The 20,948-nt window shown below is 36.5% G+C and overlaps 1 protein-coding gene across 2 annotated transcripts in view; it reads left to right on the top strand.

Moving 5' to 3' along the window:
* Window positions 1-20,948, top strand: part of MMP16 (matrix metallopeptidase 16) — a 274,903-nt gene that overhangs the window by 180,280 nt on the left and 73,675 nt on the right. For both annotated transcript variants that reach the window (XM_010980548.3, XM_064480923.1), the window contains exon 5: window positions 19,819-19,980. In XM_010980548.3, coding sequence (XP_010978850.1) covers window positions 19,819-19,980 — 162 coding nt within the window. The remainder of the gene's footprint in view (window positions 1-19,818; window positions 19,981-20,948) is intronic.

The raw sequence follows: 20,948 nt of genomic DNA, 5'->3' as shown, positions 1-20,948 counted from the left end.
ACTTGAGTTTGAAAGCAACTGTGTATGGCTAGTACTTTTGTTAGAATTGGTAGCATATTGTTGGAATTTCCTAATTAGCTGAGCAAGAAGCATATGTTATAAAATGATTTAAATTTACATATTTATATGGACATTTTGCCGCAGGTGTTTTACATCTCTATTCAGTTGTGTCTTGCCTTTTCAAGTTTTTGATCCTCAGAAGGCTCTGATTGTCTTTTCTTTGTTTCCATTTTCTGTGTAGCAGACAACTGTGCTTAATGGTCTGCATGCTGGTGATGCATTACAATCGACTTCTCTCTTTATTTTTACAAAATTGACTTGAATGTATCATAAGATGGAGGTCAGAATGATACAAATGACAAAAAGTGAATATAATTAACATGGTAGATGGTTGTCATGATAGGAACTATGATGATGAGAGAAAAACGTACCAAGATTTTCATATTAAATTTTGTGATGTTATTTGTCACGTCGTTAACTCCAGTTCCAAGTGTAGCATTTAATTCTGCAGCAAAAAATTCAGCTCTAATGTTGTTGGTCCAAAAATTTGGCTACTGAACCTTAAGAGTTACTAATCTGAAAATATATTTACATAATCTCTTTGGCAAAGACACAGAAGGAAGTCCTAGATCACTCATTATTATAACATGTGGAGATGGGACACCTTGGCAAAATTAAATGGAAAGTATATTTTTCATAAATCAACAAATATCATAACTCATTCAGTAAAGTTCAGTTTAGCCACCACCAGCTCCTTGTTATCACTTACTCCCTGACTCTCCAGCCTGTGTTGAACAGTGACTGAGGGGGGCTCATGCATACTTCCAGTGTGCAGCTAAAGATGTAGAAGCCCCCATATTTCTGCATAGTTCCTGGGAGAATAGTTCTGAGCACAGACATTTCATATCAGAATTTAGCAAGCTGGATCTGTTTTATCATTTTTCGATATCTATTTAAAAGTCATATTGAAAAGTGACAGATTTTGAAGGTTGTAATTTCCTCCTAGAACCAATTTATTAAAGTTAACAGCAGGAGATAATTTGATAAGGCTCTTATTTCCTCTATGCTTAAGCAATGTGAATTCCCAAAACGGCATGTGGAACATTTCAAACATTTTCACTGATATTGCAGAAAATAAAGAAGGCAAAGTATTGAAGGGGAGAAAAATTGCTGACTTTGAAGACAAATAGACCTGAATTTGAATCCCGATTCTGCCAGTTGCTAGTAATATTCTTTGTTATTTATTAATAATCCTAGCTATCTAGTTTTCTCATAAGGAAAAGAGAGATGGAAGAATCTCCACTGCATAGTTATTGTAATGAGTGCAGACACCTAGTACAATATCTGAAACCTAGAAATTGCTCCAAAATGGTAACATTCACTATTATTATTGATGTTGGAGCAGCCAGCCTCCAAGATGGCAGCCAATAATTCCCTTTTTGGTAATTATACTCTGTGTAATCCCCTCCCCCTCATCCAGCGATGTGAGCTGGACAATGTGACTCACATTTAATGAACAGAAATGGAAGATATTATGGTAAATCACTTCCAAGATTAGGTTGTAAATGACTTGCAGGTTCCAAGTCAGACAGTTCCTTCTGTCTCTCTCGTATCAGTCAATGAGAAGTGAGCCAGGTAACATATCATGGGGACACTTAAGCAACATATGAAAAGCCCATGTGCTGAGAGCCACATCTCTATCCAAGAGCTAGTAGGAGCCATGGCATACCCACAAGCACAAGCACTGCTGTGAAGCTTTGAAGCACATCCACCCCTAGTCATAACTTCGACAGCCCAGGCAACAGCTTTCCTAAAACCCTCATGAGAGATCTCGAGCCAGAACAACCCAGTTAAACCACTCTCAGTTTCCTGATCCACGGGGATTATGAGATAATAAATGACTTCTGTTTTAAACTTCTCATTTGTTATGTAGCCATGGATAACCAAAACAATATTATTATTGAAGTCATTTACAAAGAACGACTGCAAAATCATATTTTAAGGATTTTTTTCCCCAAGACTTTTCACGTGTTAAAACTTACTCCTACTTACATATAAAATCTTTAGTTTTTGTACTTTTTAACTAAGGATATATTAATTTAGTGGGACACACAAAATCTGTTTCTCCATAGCTAAAAAAAAAAGCTTTTGGTAAATATTACTTTGTTGTTAGGATAACTAATGGAACAGCAGAACAAGGCCAGAGGGAGTATATGAAAATATTCAAGGTAGCTTCAAAGGGAAATTCTACCTCTGAAGATGTGTCCCTTGCAGCCATTAGTGATGTGATGGAATACACAGAACCATTCATATATAGTTAAATTCTCATTTCTTAACATTGTCTAAGGTTGTCTGGTCACAATAAAGCAGGTGCTAAAACTTTAAACGAGAGGAGTAAATGCTTTATAGAATTTATACAGAGGATCTCAGCATGAAGAAAGTGAAAAAAGGGGACCGTTAAGAATTAACAGGTGGGTTGGTGAACAGCGGCAGATGGGTTAGATAAGAAAGGTTGGACGGAATTATGGAGGGTAGGATTTAATGGGTTACTTGAACTGTAGTTACTAAGAAACCAGTTTAGGATTTTGAGCAATGGAGTCATGTGAGGATAGTGATGTTTTACTGGCACCCTCTCCCATGGAACAAGATGGCAGGTGTTCTCTTGTACAGTATAGGTAGATTCCTCAGACTTTCCTCTCTCTCGTAGTTAGCATCTGTTACTGGTTATACATGCAGTGGGCAGTAAATTCTTACTGTATGTTATTAAAACTCGTGGAAACGTAACAGTTCATGAGCAAGCATTAAAGGAAATGATACTCCTTTTGGTGTCAGCATTGTTTCTCTTCTTTTTCGTTTGTGTCACAAAGTTACGTAAGTGTCTTTCATGTTGGATTAGGTGATGGAGTTTATTCAAGGCAAGTGTGTGTGAGTGTGCAACTGAGAGTCATATTCAGCACAGGGAAAAGATGTTCAAACAGACCCAAGGACAGACTTGCCTGTGCCACCTACCAGCTTTTAAGTTATTTACTCCAAATCTTTGTTTCTTCAACTGTTATTTTGGGGTAATGATGCCCACCTCAAGGGGTTGTTGTGAAGATTAGCTTTCTGGACCACTGTGAGTACGCCGTGGATGTTAATTTTCATTCCCCTTTGGTAAATAAGGCAATAACTTCCCAGTTAATTAAGCCTCTTGCAATTGAAAGATAATTAGTAGCAAAAGAAATCTCAAAATCAGGAATTTGCATGCCTTGCCTTTTTTTAAAGTCAATATTTGTAATACGTGTTTAAGTCTTCCTGTCTGCTGAATAAAATTCCAAGACTACATTGAAGTTATTATATGAATTTATTTTCATAGGGTCTGTAAAGTCATAAAATATAGGTGCTTTATTCATTGCTTTACTTACAAAAAAATACACACACACATTCACAAATTTGTCAAGACATTTAGGTTATAGTTTCCTTCCAACCCATGTATCCCAGAAAGAAAACATTCTTCAGAACATTTGAAATTCATAAGCACATGGCCAGCAGAATATTCTGCCAATTCCTAAGCTAAAACCCCAGGCTTTCAAATATTTGTTTGCTAAATAAAAAAGGAGACAAGCTATTCTGCTACACCTCTGCTGAAATAATTAAAATGTGAGTTTTAATTATACAATATGTTGAATAAATCACAGCCATATAAAAAGAATGTCTGTTATTAAAAAAAAAAGACATGTCTTTTTATTTTTGCTTTTATTTGTATCCTCTGTTTTCTAAAAGCAAACTAAAAGAAAGTAGGTAAGGGGGACACTTAGGTGACATCACAATCTTTTGCAAGATTCAGAAATATTTTTCAAAATTTCCTGTAAGCACCGGGCCAAGCATGGACCCCATGATTTTGTTCATATGTGCCATATAAACGTATATCTTTAAGTTCACTACTTGACTGAAATGTTTTTGAAGGACCAGTTCACCTAAACCTTACTATGTTGTCTACACAAATAATTATTAAATTTGTGATCATGCATTTTAACTTTTTTCTTCGCATATGAAGGATGATTTATTGCTCAAATAAAAGTATACACTTATCACTCTTGGAACACAAATATGAACTCAGATCACTGTTCTAAAATGAGAATTGAAGAAAATCAAATACGTTTATCTTTCATCATTAGCATCAATAGCTGTAAATGGCTATAAATAAATTATACATGAGAAAAAAATTTTTCACATATTGAGTTATAGGGAAGTCATTCTGGCTTTTTACATGAGCTGAGTTTTATGCTAAGTAAAATAGCCTATTTGTGGCCTATCAAACATACCCTGTACATCTGCTTTAATTATCAAAGAAAAGAGCACACTGACCAGAAGTAAAGAATGCCCATGTTAAAAATAAAGATTAATTACTTCTCTTCCTTGGGACGCCAATGCTGGTGCTCCTTTGATAATGACTCCCTTCCCAGGTGCCAAAGCCATACCATCTTCTGTGCATGTGTGCATCTGTTTTGTTTTTTTTAAATCTTGAAGAAATGTACCCTTGGCTTGTTTCATGTTCTTTGTCCCGACAAGATATAAAACTGCTGAAAACCACGTGTCTTTGGGGTAGTTACTCAGTGATCTGGGAAGCTGGCTTTCATGCTATAGTCCTCAGTTTAGCTCAAATAAAACTCTTTCCTATGCTTATTATTAATTGTTTATTGATTATTTTCATCTATATGTATGTATATGTGTGTGTGTGTTTGTGTGTGTGTGTATGAAATCTTTTGTAAAAAATACATGATCAAAGTGTTAAGCTTATAATTGCTTTTACATTTTGCACATTTGGTTGTGTTAAAAAAGGCAGGCTGGGGAGAATAAAAAAGGGAATTGTTTTAGAGAAAAGCAAAAAAAAATCCTTTAAAAAAATCAATATTAAAAAAATACCACCCTCTGAGTCAAAATAGATTCTCCTGGGAAAATACAGCAGTTAAGGAAAAAAGGGCACATATCAGTAGTTCTGAGTGAGTCAATAAGTTATTATGGCTTGTTTACTATCTTCACTGTTGTTTGATTTATATATTACCGTGTTACAAAAACAAACTGGTTTATAAATTGTTAATAATCTCTGCACAAGTACTTCAGTGTAGAAGATTGCAATTTGCTTGCTTTTGCTTTCTTCTCCCTGAAAACAAAAATTATTTATACCTAAACAGTCATGTCTATAACATCACTAGAAATTAATTATCAGGTGGCAATGAACTAAAAAAGCAAAATTCAGAAAACAACTATATTAAAGGCCTCTAGAGCTGGTAATTTTAGCCTTACCATTCTGGGTTTTTTTTTTTTTTTTTTTTTTTGGTTTTGTTTTTTTCCTTTAGGAGGTGGGAAAGAACCAGGTAACCACCAAGTCTATCCAGGTGCCCAGCTGAGCCCCACCCCCAGCCTAACTCCTTAGGCTTCTTCTGTCCGCACCCTAAAAAGACTTCCCCAGCATTTTCTTGGGGATACATACTCATGATTGGCTTTAATAAGTGTTGAAGGATGTTCTCCAGTGTAAAATTAAAAAAAAAAAAGTTTCTGATGCCCAAATATTTAGGCTGAAAGAACAGGACTTTTATGCATGAAAGTTATTGACTATTTTCTACAATATTATCCTCTTACTCAAGCATGACTTGGATCCCAGCTTCATGAAGGTTTTGGTAGAGAGGCTAGTAGGAGACAGAGGCGTGCTGCAGGCCCGTGAAGACTGACCTTGAGCTTGCTTACAGAGGGCATGCTTCTTCCACTTCTGCCCCTCCGCATCCCAGCAAGCCCGATGCCTTTACTCAAAAACAGCCAACCTGTCTCCTTGTTGTGAGCAAGCCCTGTGTATTAGCAGAATCATATTAATGGTGTTACAATAAACCTTTCAAGCGCTTCTGTTATGGGATGAGATCAAGGCAGTAAAGAAATACTTGACAGATACATATTTTTATATATATGCATATGTATATATGACTATCTATTTAGTCAAATGCATACAGGAATTAACAGTCTAGATATACTGGTACAAGCAAGTGAATGAAACCTTTTACAGTTTTGTTTTACTATTTCTTGCTGATTATTCATTATCCAGTTAAGCTCAAAGATTGCAGCAAAAAGTCAGCGTTAGATGCTATGTGAAAATAATGTGAAATATTTATATAAAGGTCTTAAATGAACAGCTTTTAAGATGATAGCCATTTAGTAGACTAAATGGTATACTTTGAAAGTTAAAATCCAATTCTAGGTTCAACTTTTCTATCTTTAGCAAAAATGATAGTGAAATATGAGGCCACTTTATGTGGATTTTTATGTTTAAGGGATTACGATCAACTGTAACTTACTAATGGGAAACAGTATAACTCAAGAAATTATTACAATCATTCTGTCACTCAAGTGTTTTCCTTTCTAGTTTTCTGTTCCCTTCATCACTGCCTTAGTTTAGGTCCTCATCATCTAATTATTTTTACTATTAAAGCATTCGTCTGTTTTCTTTGCCTTCAGCCATTTCCCCACCCCAATCATACCTTCACACTGATGCCAAGTCAGCCCTCGGCAATATCATTTCTATACTAAACTTTCATGATATTCTTTAGCCTTCTACATAATGACCAGTCCCTTAAACCTAGCGTTCAACACTTGATCTTAACAGACTTCCCAACATTGCTGTTAACATATGTTTGCATCAAGGCCATAGTTGACCATTTGGGGCACTAGGTTTGCTAAAGTCAAAAACTGATGTCTAAATTCCTGTTCTGATACTTAACAGATTGCTGACCTTGGATAATCCAATGTACTGGAGATTGTCATGTAAAATAGGAATTTAGCGTTTGACTCTTAAGTTTGTAAGTCTGTTCATTATAGAAATAGGGTAATGTTAATAGGAGCAGCAGTGGTAGTGCTAGTAAGTAATGTTAGTATTCGTGTTGGTGTAGTGTAATAGTACCAGTTAACTCCCAGTCTTTAAACACTAATATATTTTTAGGTATTGTGCAAAATATTTTATATACATGTTGGTTGATCCACCAACAGCTTTGTAAGTAGGTTATGTTAGACCCACTTTACAAATAAACTGAACCACACAGAGGTTAGTAATTTACTGATTTTTCTACAGGCAATAGCTGAGTTAGGATTTTTAATCTGGTCTGTCCAAAAAGACTTAAGGAAGAGTTAAAATTAACTTCAAAATTCCATGCACCACATTACTAATGCATTCACTTTTGGGGGGGAGAAGTTCCATCGTTTCTCAGATTCTCTGAGGAGCTTGTGAGCCCAGAAGGGCTCAGAATCACTGAGCTAAACACTCAGTTTCGTAATTAAGAACAAAGGACTTGGGGAAATTTATCTTTTGAGACCCTGGCACTTCATATTGTCTGGCACACAGTGGGAAAATCAATTACCTGTTAAGATAAATTGTTTATCAATGATTCTATAAATAGTTCCTTACACATAGAAGACAATTAGTAATTACTAAAATAACATATGTCACATAGTTGGGGTGATCTGGAAATTGCAGCACATAATACCCAGATTATTACACTAGTCATACTTAGAATTATGACTGGATAAACGGTACTTATGGTTCATATACAGTAAAAGGGCATGTAATTAAAATCAGCTCCTGACAAGTGACTTTGCAATTTATTTTATGATGACTTTTTGTTTAAGCAGACAGTAAAATTGATCTCTTTTGCTCTAGCCACAGAGAGGAAAGTGAGCTTCCAGAATCATCCTGACCATTACACTGAGCAGCCAGCGGGGAGAGCGCAGCACAGATAAACCACACGTGACTAAATGACGTGGGACGTAATGAGAACGTCCTTAGACTCCTAGCTAGGCTCAGCAGGAGACGGGAAACAATTCTTGTCAATATCGTGGTGCCACTAGCCACAGCCAACCTTGAGTTTTTTAGGATTTTTTTTGAATTTAGTGAAGACACGTCTAATCCACTAAAAGCAGGCTTTCCATCCAAACTACAGCCTAAAGGAGGAAAACATTTACCTCGGCCTTGATTACCCAAATATTTTCCTAGGTGTCCGCCTTACCTGGCTAACGTGGACCTGAGTTGTTTTAAATATATTGATTTATTCTAAAGTGTGTATTAAATTATGAACGATGAATGTTTGGTAGTCGCGTATCTTTGAAAACACCCTTACTGGTTTTTGGAAGACCTATTAAAAAGCTGTTTGCTTTCCTTATATTTTAAGTGCCTGATGTTTAATTAATGCCTTATTAAAGTAGACAAGAGGCATGCTTCAAACCTACCTGCATCCAAACAGGCAAACTCTGTAATATCCCCAGCAAACCCTCTTCAACTGACGCAGAATTGCTTTGAAATAGAATTTGAAAATGAAAGTCCGTGTACTCTGACCTTTCTCCTAGTTGTAGCAGTTCTATTTCCTTTTCTTTTGAAAATATTTTCTTTGCTATGAGGCTTTTAGATTTAATTAAAAATTAGAGGCAATGGAAATGATTAAAACATTTTGAGCAGCCAGAAGTATACTGAGGAAGTACATTTTAAAATATTAAGTTTAGCATTAATTTAGTGGAGACAAGAAATAGAGATTATTATTACAGATGTTTAGAAAGAGCTCTGATGCAGGTGGCTTGGCGGGGTGGCCCTCATCTCTTATGTGCACACACAGAAGACTTGAGGAGATGTTTAAGGCTGAGAAAAAAAGTAGAGAAATCCATTTCTTCAGCAGACTAAGTTCTGGGTTATCAGCCTAGACTAGAAGGGGCTTAAATCAGTTCCTACTACTTACTGGGTGATTTTGGCAAAATCACACACTCTATGAAAGTCTTCATTTCTTAATATATGATAATAACAAAACTAATATGATGAGACTTAGTACATGTGAATATTAACTGATATTCTTCCTGTTGCTTTTATAACACTTTATAAAGACTTTTCAAAATTCTTATAGCCTTGGGACATTATTAATGGTACTATATACAACCAAACCCTTTAAAGGTTTGAGAGTATATGAATGAAAATTAGATTTGTCATTAAATAAAACTCAGTCTAATTTATCTGACACACATATCAGTGCTGTTCATAATTGTAACTTCAGTGCATTATATTTGCTTATGTTAAGCAACTAATAAATAATTGCAATAATAAGGCTTTTTATTTTCAAACTATGTCTGACTTAACTGGGAGAAAGCATGCAGAGGAGGAGCCAAAGAATTATTCTGGAGCTTGTGACCCCTGGGGGTACAGCCCAGCCCAGGTAAGGTGCTGAGGGACAGTGAACAGAATGAAGGCAAGAGAAGGGCACCAGGCTCTTGAGGAACTAGAAGCTTGATGGAAGACTGGAAGTAGATGAAAGAAATGTGAGAAAATCTTACACAAGATTGGTTTCCACCCCTCCTACCTGGCAGAGCCCAGCTGTGACCCAACTCTTGTCTGGAACTAGACGGCTGGAATACAGGGTAGAGCCCAACTCTACCTTGTAAGGCCAGCCTGACTGAGCAAGCTCTGTAGCCCCTGAACATGTTATTGGTAGGAGGAAGTGAGAAAATGCAGGTCATGAAGTTTCAATGACAAATCCAATGATATCCTTCTGGTTCATAATAAATGCTTAGTAGATAGTATTTCCTTCTTGGTCTTTTTTTCACATGCCAATCAGACTTTTCTGGCTCTTCTTCAGGGACCACAGATTTTGTTAGTCACCAAGAGAGTAGCCCTGTCTTCAGTGAATTGCAAAGAGAGTACTAAAGGTGAAACCAAGGTTTCAGGTTTTCCACATTGGAAAGAAAACAAAATGTGCTATATTTATACAATGGAATACTATTCAGCCATAAAAATGACAACATAATGCCATTTGCAGCAATGTGGATTTCCCTGGAGAATGTCATTCTAAATGAAGTAAGCCAGAAAGATAAAGAAAAATACCATATGAGATCACTCATATGAGGAATCTAAAAAAAAAAAAAAAAAAAAAGGAACATAAATACAAAACAGAAACAGATTCATAGACATAGAATACAAACTTGTGGTTGCCGGGAAGGGGAGTGGGAAGGGACAGACTGGGAGTTTGAAACTTTTAGATACTCACAGGCATATGTAGAATAGATAAACAAGAGTATACTGTATAGCACACAGAAATATATACAAGATCTTGTGGTAGCTCACAGTGAAAAAGAATGCAACAATGAATGTATGCATGTTCATATATAACTGAAAAATTGTGCTCTACACTGGAAATTGACACAGCATTGTAAACTGACTATAACTCAATAATAATAATAAAAAAGAGACAGGAAAATAGCTGATCTTTAGATTTTCATCTTTAGAAATGTTCAGCCACCCACTTTCCCTCAGACTTTGGGTCTCTGCCAAAGTTTTCAGTTTATGTAGAGGTAATTGGACTAGACAATGTTTAAGGCCCTTTTTCATCTCAGGAGTACTGTACAAATACTAAGATTCTTCACAGTAGCTTCCTTTTCTGCTCAGTTGTTTTTGTTTGTTTGTTTGTTTTTGTTTTTCAGTTTTTCTTGCCTATCTCCTAATCCTAACCAAATGGTAAGAAGGTAGGGTGCTCAAATGTCCCACATTTCTTATCTACTGCTGCGTAATATATTCCCCCAAACTTAGCAACTTAAAACAATAAACATTTTTATCTCATGTAGTTCTGAGGGTCAGGAATCCAGAAGCAGCTTGGCTGGGTGGTTCTGATTCAAGATTCATCATGAACATACAGTGAAATTATTGGCTGGGGTTACAGTTATTTGAAGGGACTGGAGAATCTACTTCTAAGCTCAGTCATGTGGCTGTTGGCAGGAGGCCTCGGTCCTCCATGTGGTCCTCTCCCTTCTGTGTAGAGCTGTTCACACAACATGGGAGCTGGATTCTCCAGAGTGAGTAGTGAGGGAGAGAGAGAAAGAACCAAGGAGGAAGTTGTGTTATGTATTGGGACCTAACTGTGGAAATCAGATGCTATCACTTCCACCAGAGCAATCAGAGACAATGCAATACCAGGAGGCGGCAATTACTTGAGCCGTCTTAGAGTTTGACTCCCATGTATTTCTTTTTTTTTTTTTTAACATTTTTTTAATTGGGTCATAGTCATTTTACAATGTTGTGTCAAATTCCAGTGTAGAGCACAATTTTTCAGTTATACCTGAACATACATATATTCTTTGTCACATTTTTTTCACTGTGAGCTGCTGTAAGATCTTGTATATATTCCCCTGTGCTGTAGAGTATAAGCTTGTTTATCTATTCTACATTTTGAAATCCCAGTCTATCCCTTCCCACCCCCTCTCCACCTTGGCAACCACAAGTTTGTATTCTATGTCTTATGAATCTTTCTGTTTCATATTTTTTTTTTTTTTTAGATTCCACAAATGAGCGATCTCATATGGTATTTTTCTTTCTCTTTCTGGCTTACTTCACTTAGAATGACATTCTCCAGGAGCATCCATGTTGCTGCAAATGGCGTTATGTTGTCATTTTTATGGCTGAATAGTATTATATAAATACACCACATCTTCTTTATCCAGCCATCTGTTGATGGACATTTAGGCTGTTTCCATGTCTTGGCTATTGTAAATAGTGCTTCTATGAATACTGGGGTGCAGGTGTCATTTTGAAGTAGGATTCCTTCTGGATATATGCCCCAGGAGCGGCAAAACATTATCTGACATACATCTCAAAAATGTTCTCCTAGGGCAATCTACCCAAGCAATAGAAATAAAAGCAAGAATAAACAAATGGGACCTAATTAAACTTACAAGCTTCTGCACAGCAAAGGAAACCATAAGTAAAACAAAAAGACAACCTATGGAATGGGAGAAAATTTTGGAAATGAAACTGACAAAGGCTTGATCTCCAGAATATATAAGCAGCTCATACGACTTAATAAGAAAAAAATCAAACAACCCAATCCAAAAATGGGCAGAAGACCTAACAAGCAATTCTCTAAGAAAGAAATACAAATGATCAACAGGCACATGAAAAAATGCTCAATATCACTAATTATCAGAGAAATGCAAATCAAAACTACAATAAGGTATCACCTCACACCAGTCAGAATGCCCATGTATTTCTTTAGCTTCTCAACTGGCAAAACCAATGTGCGAATAGTCTGAGTGGACCGAGGTTTAAGAAGACCCTGCCTCCCTATCTATCACACACTGGCGTAATTTCCACTAATCAAAAATTTGATGATGATTTCTGAGTTGTATTTCTAGACCTGGATTTCAGTATTTTTAATTCACATATTTAAATATTTAAAATTATGAATTTGCTCAAGTTTGTTCTCATTTAACCTCCAAGTAAATAGTAAGAGTTTCTATGCATCAGAAGCTGTTATTGTGATCTATGCAAGTGTGATATGTGTTACAATCAAGTTATGTACAAAAGACCAAGGATACACAGAGACAGAGGAACTAAATTTACTTGGAGAATTGGAGAAGGCTTCACAGAAGGGGTGATTCTGAGTTTTGTTTTAAAAGATTAATAAGATTTTGTAAGACTGACAAAGAGGTAAGCAGAAGATATGTATTAGAAAAAAATGCTGAGATTTTGCAAGTTTCAGAAGATGACGTATAGAATGATACCATCTTTATAAAGCTATAATTTATCTAAATCAAATATAGATATTTGATTAAATATAAGCAAGGGATTGAGAAATTGAAAGCTCAGGCCAGTGATTGCCCCTGGAGAGACTGGAACAGCCAAAGGTGTGAGATAAGAGAGAAACCAGAGGTGGATTCAATGGTGCTAGTGTTTGAATAGGTTTATAGGATTATAAATGTTAGAATTATTTATAACAATTTTATGTATGAAATATTGTATAGTCATTTTTGACATTCAGGCTATGTTGTCGGCAGAGGGAACAGCATATGAAAATGCATGGAGGGGGTGAAAGACCTTAGAGTAAAATACAAAGACATAATTATGACAAGGAAATGATTAATAATGCATTATATGTCATAGCATACAGTTCAGGGTTCTGAAATTATATTGGAGAATACAAAGGAAGGAAGATTAGAGATTCAATTGAAAGCAACAAGCTCAAAACTCGAAATCTTACAAAAGAGGCAAGTACTATTTCTGTATTAAGAACCAGGAAGCTAATTTCTCCTTTGTTGCCTGCATAGTGATAAGATCAAGGCATATTGCAATTGAGAATCTTGAATCGTGTGAATTCATGATAAGTTACAGGAACAATTATTATTTTCATCATTAGGAAAGAGGTCTGGTGCATTTTAATTGTCTAAAACCTCTTTACGTGCCAACAACTTTCATTCCAAGTGGAATTCAAATCACAGGGTGGTACTTCATTTAACAGCTTACCCTTTAAAACCATTGTGAAGCTGAAAGTAAGGTTTAATTATGTAATTGCCAATCATCTGAAGAATGGTAATTACTTGGAGGTATTGGCCAGTATTTCTGATTAAAAAGCACTGTGGCAAACTCAAGAGGTCATAGGTTCATATTGTGAGCCTATTAATTTTCTTCTAAAGCCTTACTTATTCTTCAGATAAGGAATAACTCCACCCTTAAAAATGGTGCTTGGAAAAACTTGATTGACCTGAAGAGAACAGATACATGAAATGTAATGATATTTGCTATTATCACTTTACTTTTTGGTTTTGCATTTTTCTTACTAATCAAAAAAATTATTTGTGATTAAGAGGCTATTTTCCTGGGAGAGATTTGAGGTGCTTGTTAATTCAACAAGGTTCAAAGTGTTGATGGATGACTAAAAGCAGTATTTATCTGACCCAGAGTGACAGAATGAGCTCCTATGTGTTTATCCAAGAACAAAGTTCAGGATACTTTTTCCCTAGAGAAGAGGACGTAATATACAAGAAGGAAGGTTATGAAGGTTGGGTATTTTTTTCTTCTTTTGAAGAATAAAAATAAGATATAATTCCTCTAAGGCTACCTTGGGACTGTCTGACAAAGAAGTTGTATCTGTTTTGATGAAAGAACGCCAGGAGAGTCTGGAGGGATTTTCTGAACCAGTGCTATCATCTTCCTGACCTCAGTTGTCACCATAGCTTCCTGGGAACCCTGAATGCCAACTCTTGAGTCTTCTGCTCTGGGTTCCACTGCCTTGTGTTTTTGTTGGTCCTTTGGCTGCTTGATAGATCTTTGTTTTTTCATGAGGTCTGTTCTTGACAAAACATCTCTTTCACTTTTAGCTCACTGATGGCACATTCTGGGCATCTTTCCACGTGGACTGGGAGGTGGGCATGCCCAGAAGCTAAATGTACACCTGTCCTACTACTTTGCATGTTATATGCATTTGCACTAAGTCTTGTCGAAATCAGATTTATATCTTAACATTGGTGCTTCTGATTTGATATCACAAAGATGTTCTTTGTACAGTTGGTGATACATGTTTAACATGTAAAAATGCCTATGACTCCTTTTCTTCCCTGTCTTCCTCTGGCCTGTGAGTTTCCTCTGAGACACAATCCAGATGTCTTCTTGCCTCTTTCATTACCATCAAATGCCAAGTATCTGTTGACATTTATTGAGCCATTTATTGACATTTAATGAGTTTTGATTGTTTAGTTCCATTGTCTGAAGCCATATGAGGGTGGTGACCTCCTCAGTCTTCTCTCATCTCATCTCATCTCATTTTCTTACCACTCCATGATAGTCAGAAAATAATTTTAGGGGTGGAGGGGTATAGTTGGTAAAGGAGTACAAAGTTTCATTTATAAGATGAATAAGGTCTAACAATCTAATGTGTAATATGGTGACTATAGTTGATAAACTGCATTGTATAACTGAAATTTGATAAGAGAATTCTCAGGAAAGAAAGAAAAAGAAAGAGGGAAAAAGGGATAGAGAGGAAGAAAGGAAGGAAGGAAGAAAAAAGGAAAGAAGGAAGGAAAGAAGAAAAGAGAGAAAGAGAGAAAAAGAGAAAGAAAGAAAGAAAGAAAGAAAGAAAGAAAGAAAGAAAGAAAGAAAGAAAGAAAGAAAGAAAGAAAGAAAGAAAGAAAAGAAAGCAAAGGAAAGAAAGCAAAGAAAGCAAAGAAAGAAAGATAGATAATGGATGGGTTAACTAACTCAGTGAGAGAAATTCTTTCAACATGTATACGTATATCGAATCATCACGATGTATGCTTTAAATATCTTACAATTTTATTTGTCAATTATATGTCAGTAAAACGGGGGAGAAAGAAAAAATCTGAACCATATTTAGGTGGAAACTTCATTGTATTCTTTACTGCACAAATTCTAATTAGTCCTTTACTCCCTGAAAACCAATTCATTCATTCAGCTCATTTAAAGGTTAATCACCCACTATACGTCAGGCAATGCCTTTGAATTGAGGACTCCAAGATAAAGGATGCACAATTTCAGACTTTAAAAGTATTCTAAATATATGGGGAAGATTTGCCCTAAGATGATGCCAAGAAAATACTACTAATTTTTATGATAAGGTGATGCACAAAGGACTGTGGGAACCTAATGAGAGCACATGGTGACAGCACCCCTTGGGGGAAGGATGTCATAGAGAAGGTAACCGTTGAGTTACGTCAAGTCAGCTGGATAATGAATCCAACACATTAGGAAAGGGAGGCTGTGTTTCAATTCCAGAAAGAAGGCAGTTAATGGAGGCACCTTAAAGACTGAACAAGCATATATTTCCATGATTAGAAGGTGGGTCACACGAGGAAAAGAAATGGGAGATAGTGTTGGACAGGAGAGGCAAGGGCTTATGGATGATGGGTCTTAGTTACCTTGCTAAAGAATGTGAAAGTATCTTGAAGGCAGTAGAGAAATAACAAACATTTAAGCAAAGGCAGTTACCAGAAGTTGTCCTTTCCACCACTATATATTTTTCCCCTGTGTCCCTTCTGTAATTTCACTCCTTGTTTTCTCCTTAAGTCATATTCTTTAACTCCTTTAAATGTATTCTTAAGGTATTGATAATCTCTTACATTTAATATCTTGGGCTCACGAGGCTCACTTTTAGGTCCTTTCCTCTGTTCATCTGAGGCAGCGCAGGACGCTCAGGGCACCCCTCACCCCTTGGTCTCTGATTCCCACATGACTTGTACATGGCCATTCCTGCCTCCAGTTTCCTTCCTTCTCTATCTTCTGAAACTGTTCAATCCAAAGAAATTACAAGTCAATCATTAACAAAATCTCATTAATAATAATCAAATTATTTTTTTAGAATGTTCCCTATAGGTTCTTTTTTGTAATAAAATTGGTCTCTCCATTGATTATACTCCTTTTCTTACATTCCTTCAAAATGGCGCCTGTTTTCTCCCCAGTATTCCTTCTGCGGCAGGACTGGGGTCATGGTACATGTCCTCCATTTTTCCTTTTTTCATTTTCAATGCTTCTTCATAATCATATTCCTCCCCCTTCTCCACAGAAACTTCAAGTGTTGACTATTCCATCCACTGTTTCTCCTTGCTGTCGTCCTAGTTTCTAACCCTCATGTCATTCTCCCTACCCGTTGGTCATTTCATCTCCTGGTTTGATCCCTCCCCCTTCAACACTTCCCTTATTTTCATCCTTGGCTCAACAGTCATACAGATACTTTTTCCAGTGTTCAGCCCTCTGAGTTACTGGCCTCCCCTCTCCAGCGAGTTTGTATCCACCCTAACTCAGAGAGTCACTGCCACAGATATCCCCTTGGCCTAACTCTCACAAACCTCAATGTCAGATGCCTGCTCTGACTACCCCTGAGTAGCTCCATTACTCAGTAAAAGCTACCATTTTCCAGCTCACTCCTGCTACATCATGACTCCAAGTATCCTTTGACAACTCTAAACTTCAAGAGTTGATCTTAAATTGATCATATCACCTTATCTTGCCACAGTCCTTCTTTATTCCATAATGTAATTGCTTCTTTCCTTACATGACATAAATACCATGGTGAGGAAAAAGTCACTCCCTTACATATACCCACAGATCCTTGGTTTTATCCTCTGCTTTTTGTATTCACTTAGTGATGCCAAAACTTTGGTGAAATTAGTACTGCCACCCGATTATCTGCATACACACAAGCTGAGTAAGACTGGGGGACAAAGACATGCACAGTGAAACCAATCCCACCTGAAATTCATGATCATGAACGCTGTCTGGCAATTTCGTATTTTCCAAGTTCATTTTTTATAGCTACCCTGTTCAAATATTTCAGACTTTCTTCTCTCTCTATTTTCCTCCATATTTTTATCTCAGTTGATAAATCTTCTGGTTTCACTAAGCATTAAGAAGAGATCTTTTTTAATCTTCCACCACCACTTCTGCCCACCTACCAGACTCTGTGCTCTTATATTTCACCCTCATTTCTGTTACTGTAATTTGACAGTCCATGCTCCTCCTTCGTGCACTCACCTATCCCAAGTCTATGCTTTTAGCTTGAACCTGCCTCTGAGTTCCGTATGCCTATGTGGGAATTCATATATGTATTTGAATCTCCAGTTAATATTTAAGAGGCATCTCTAACTTAACACTCAAAGAATGAGCTCCTGGTAGTGCTACCCATCTCTCACCTCAACCGGGGGAAAAAAATAAAGGCAAGAAAAACAGATTTTCCTAGGGTTGGCTCCATCTCAAGTAACTGGCATTTTCATTCTTCTAGTGGCTGGTATTAAAAACCATTGTGTTTTTTCTTTGAACTTTTTTTTTTCTCACATCTTCCATCTTTAAGAAACCATATGGTTCTCCTTGCAAAAAGCATCAAGAATTTTACTGTTTCTGCCTCCCTCCATTACTCCCACTTTGGTCCAGGTCGTGAGCATCTTTGCCCGAATTATTGCACTAACTTCAGAGATTCAATCGTACTGCTTCCCTTGCCCACTGCACTTGATTATCGAGAGTAATCACCAGAGTGATCCTGTCAAAATGTTAAATCAGATAATGTCTCTCCTCTACTCAGAAACTTTCAGTAATCCCCGCTGCTGTCAGACTAGAAACCAAAACCATTACTGTTATCTCAAATCCCATATGCGCTCTAGACGCCATTTCCTCTCTGACCTCATCCTTTCTCTGCCTTATCATTTCTCCTTATCTTTTTTCACTATGTAACCATCCTAAGCATCTTACTTTTCTGTTGCATTTTTCTCTAGTCTCCCCCATTATAATGTAAATGCTAGGAGGGCAGAGGTTTGGGGTGGTATGTTTTGTTTACTACTGTATCATCAGAGCCTAGATTAGTACCTAACTCATGGTAGGCGTACAATAAAATGAATGGATGATTTGATGAATGAAAGTGTTTTCACATGGCTACATCATAGAATCAGTTATGCATGCTAATTTTTTATAGCTGTGTGATTTACTGCAGTAATTAAAAGGATGATCTCTGAAATCACACTGAGAGAAATTTGAAATCTATCAGTATCTTACTATGTGATCTTGCAAGTTGTGTGTGACGTCTCCAAGCCTTGTTTTGTCATTTTTAAATGGACATAATAATAGTGACTGACTCATTGGAGAATTGTAAGAATTAAATGAGAAAATACAGGTAAAATGTTCAAAATATCCAAAGCACCGTTAGTAAACTTTTAATAAAGAGAGCTAATACTTGTATTAAAGCTGACACATATTATATTATTTTTCTTTTAACTTCTGTTTATTTTCAAACCCTCTAATTTGTTTCACACTGGTAGTCAGTTATTCTTTGAGAGTCAGGTGGACCCTGGACGTCTGAATGGCTCATTTCAGTGTGTTAATATCAGACAGGTGATCGGCCCTAGGGTTTCATCCATTTCCCTCGGACAGAAACTCCAGAATGGAAAAAGTGTTGGTTATAGGGATCGTAGAAGTTGTTGGGAAAGAGTTTTCCTAAAAATGACACTCAGGAAGTTTAGTGAAATTATTTGCATCTGTAACAAGTCATCCACATAAAACTTTACATTTCACATTCAGTCCTGTTAAGTTTTTCACTTAGGAACATAACCCTTGGAAGTATAACAGCCCGAACTCTTTGATGCTCATGGAGTTCAACTAAATTTTTGGAGTTAACAAATATATACGTAGGACTGGCTCTTTGTCTCAGGAGTTATTGTGATGATCCAGGAGTGAACAACACGGAGGGGCCATCAGCAGGGGTTTGACTGCAGAAAGTCAGACCAAGTGTCTCTGAGAGTTTGCACCAAAGAGACTTCATTGTGCACATTCACCACTAGTAGGGGAGATTTTTTTTTTTTTTAATGAGAAACAGACCCTCTAAGATAATTATGTTTTTGTTCAGATTATAAATTGATCAGATTTTGTATTTACAGAGTCAAGTCTAGAATCTTAGGCTTCATGACTGCTAGGCTACGGCTTATATTTTACCCCACTATATTCCTATATTCTAGGCTGGTAAGAAAGAGAAGCCTTAGTTTGGGAGTTTTAATAATCTGAGTTCTAGCCGCAGCTCTGTAAATACAAAGATGTACTGTTCTTGACGAGACTTGCCACTTCTATGCCTTAATTTACTTATCTGTGTAAAAGGAGGGATGGTACATGCCCTGTGTTTGTTGCTGAGTTCGTGTTATAATAATGTTCAACATGAAAGTTATGTGCGTGAGCTGTGTGCTACGTGCTTGCTTTCTCATTGGAAGGACATTTCAACAATTTCTGATGCTCCTGCTCCTTCTTCAACTTTTATTCTTTGTTCTTCTCTTTCAGTTTCTAATTTCTGTAACTTCATTATCATCACCTCCACACCAACCCCTCTCCCTTTTTAAAATAGCATATTGGATTTTGCCAGTAGGTAAGCCGATAAAACCACATTGATAGTTGGAGTAAAGTGCTCCTCTTATTTTTCTTGGGTAAAACGTTGATAATATCAAACTGCCCTTTTCAACTCTGTCCTTGGATGTTAGTTACCATAGTGTCTTTTCTTCTCATTTTCACAGGAAATGACTTATTTCTCGTAGCAGTTCATGAACTGGGACATGCTTTGGGATTGGAGCATTCCAATGACCCGACTGCCATCATGGCTCCGTTTTACCAGTACATGGAAACTGACAACTTCAAACTACCTAATGATGATTTGCAGGGCATCCAGAAGATATATGGTAGGATATCACTAATTCGTTTGGTTAACCTTGCAGTGAAGTCCAGAATTTCTGCTGTGGGTTTTTTTTTTTTTTTTTTTTTTTGAGATAGATGCTCCACATATATTAGAGAGACAAATATTGAAAAAAAAGAATCTGGTTTATTGGCAAAAGTCTTCTGTCAATCAGGTTTGGTTGGCAACAGCCCAGATGTCAGAGTATGCAAATTATGGGAAAGTCCATGCACTGATAAAGTTTTCTTATTGAGTTTAAATGAAACCTGAAGTTATAATAAAGATCTGATAAACTTTAGTATTTAAAATTCAGGTAAAAATGTAATAAGTGAATATAAACAATAAAATCAATGAGATATAGGAGACTTTCATAGAAGATACTAAGACTTTGGTGAAAGCTGACAAATTAACTCTCAGTTTATGATAGTTGATGTTAGATGGTTCCTAGACAAATCAATTTAGAGGTGTGAAAATACTCATGTGAGACGGATGTAATAAAATGACCTCAAAAGCATGTAGTTATTGTCTAAGAGCAAAAGGTAACAAATGGCTAAGTTTACTAATACATAATTCGAACTAAATTTCTAGTAGGGTCAAACCATTTCAATTTATGGGCGCCAGTCAATGAATGCAAATTAAGAGGAAAAGGAGAAAGAATATTACCCATGTTTACTGTAATCCTAACTCCCTCAATAGAACCACTGACCTTTATAAAGACATTTATTTAACACAAAGTTGTTAAGAACTTGACATTTATAATTTACATTTAGAGTATATGCTTTACAAAAGTAATGAAGTGACGCTCATGTTACAACACGAAGACAAATGTGTGCTGGCTGTATGTTAATATCCAATATCCAGAAGATGTCATTTGCATTTTTAAATAATGTAGTTGAAGTTCACTAATTTGTTTTGCATTCATTAGTTTTTCAATTTCAGTGTCTCAGCGGTGAACATTCTCTCAGGGTTAAAATA

The sequence above is a fragment of the Camelus dromedarius genome, chromosome 30 (assembly GCF_036321535.1).
Source record: "Camelus dromedarius isolate mCamDro1 chromosome 30, mCamDro1.pat, whole genome shotgun sequence".
Classification (NCBI taxonomy): domain Eukaryota; kingdom Metazoa; phylum Chordata; class Mammalia; order Artiodactyla; family Camelidae; genus Camelus; species Camelus dromedarius.
Note: the sequence above shows the minus strand (reverse complement) of the source record. Positions and strands in the feature narration are given on the sequence as shown.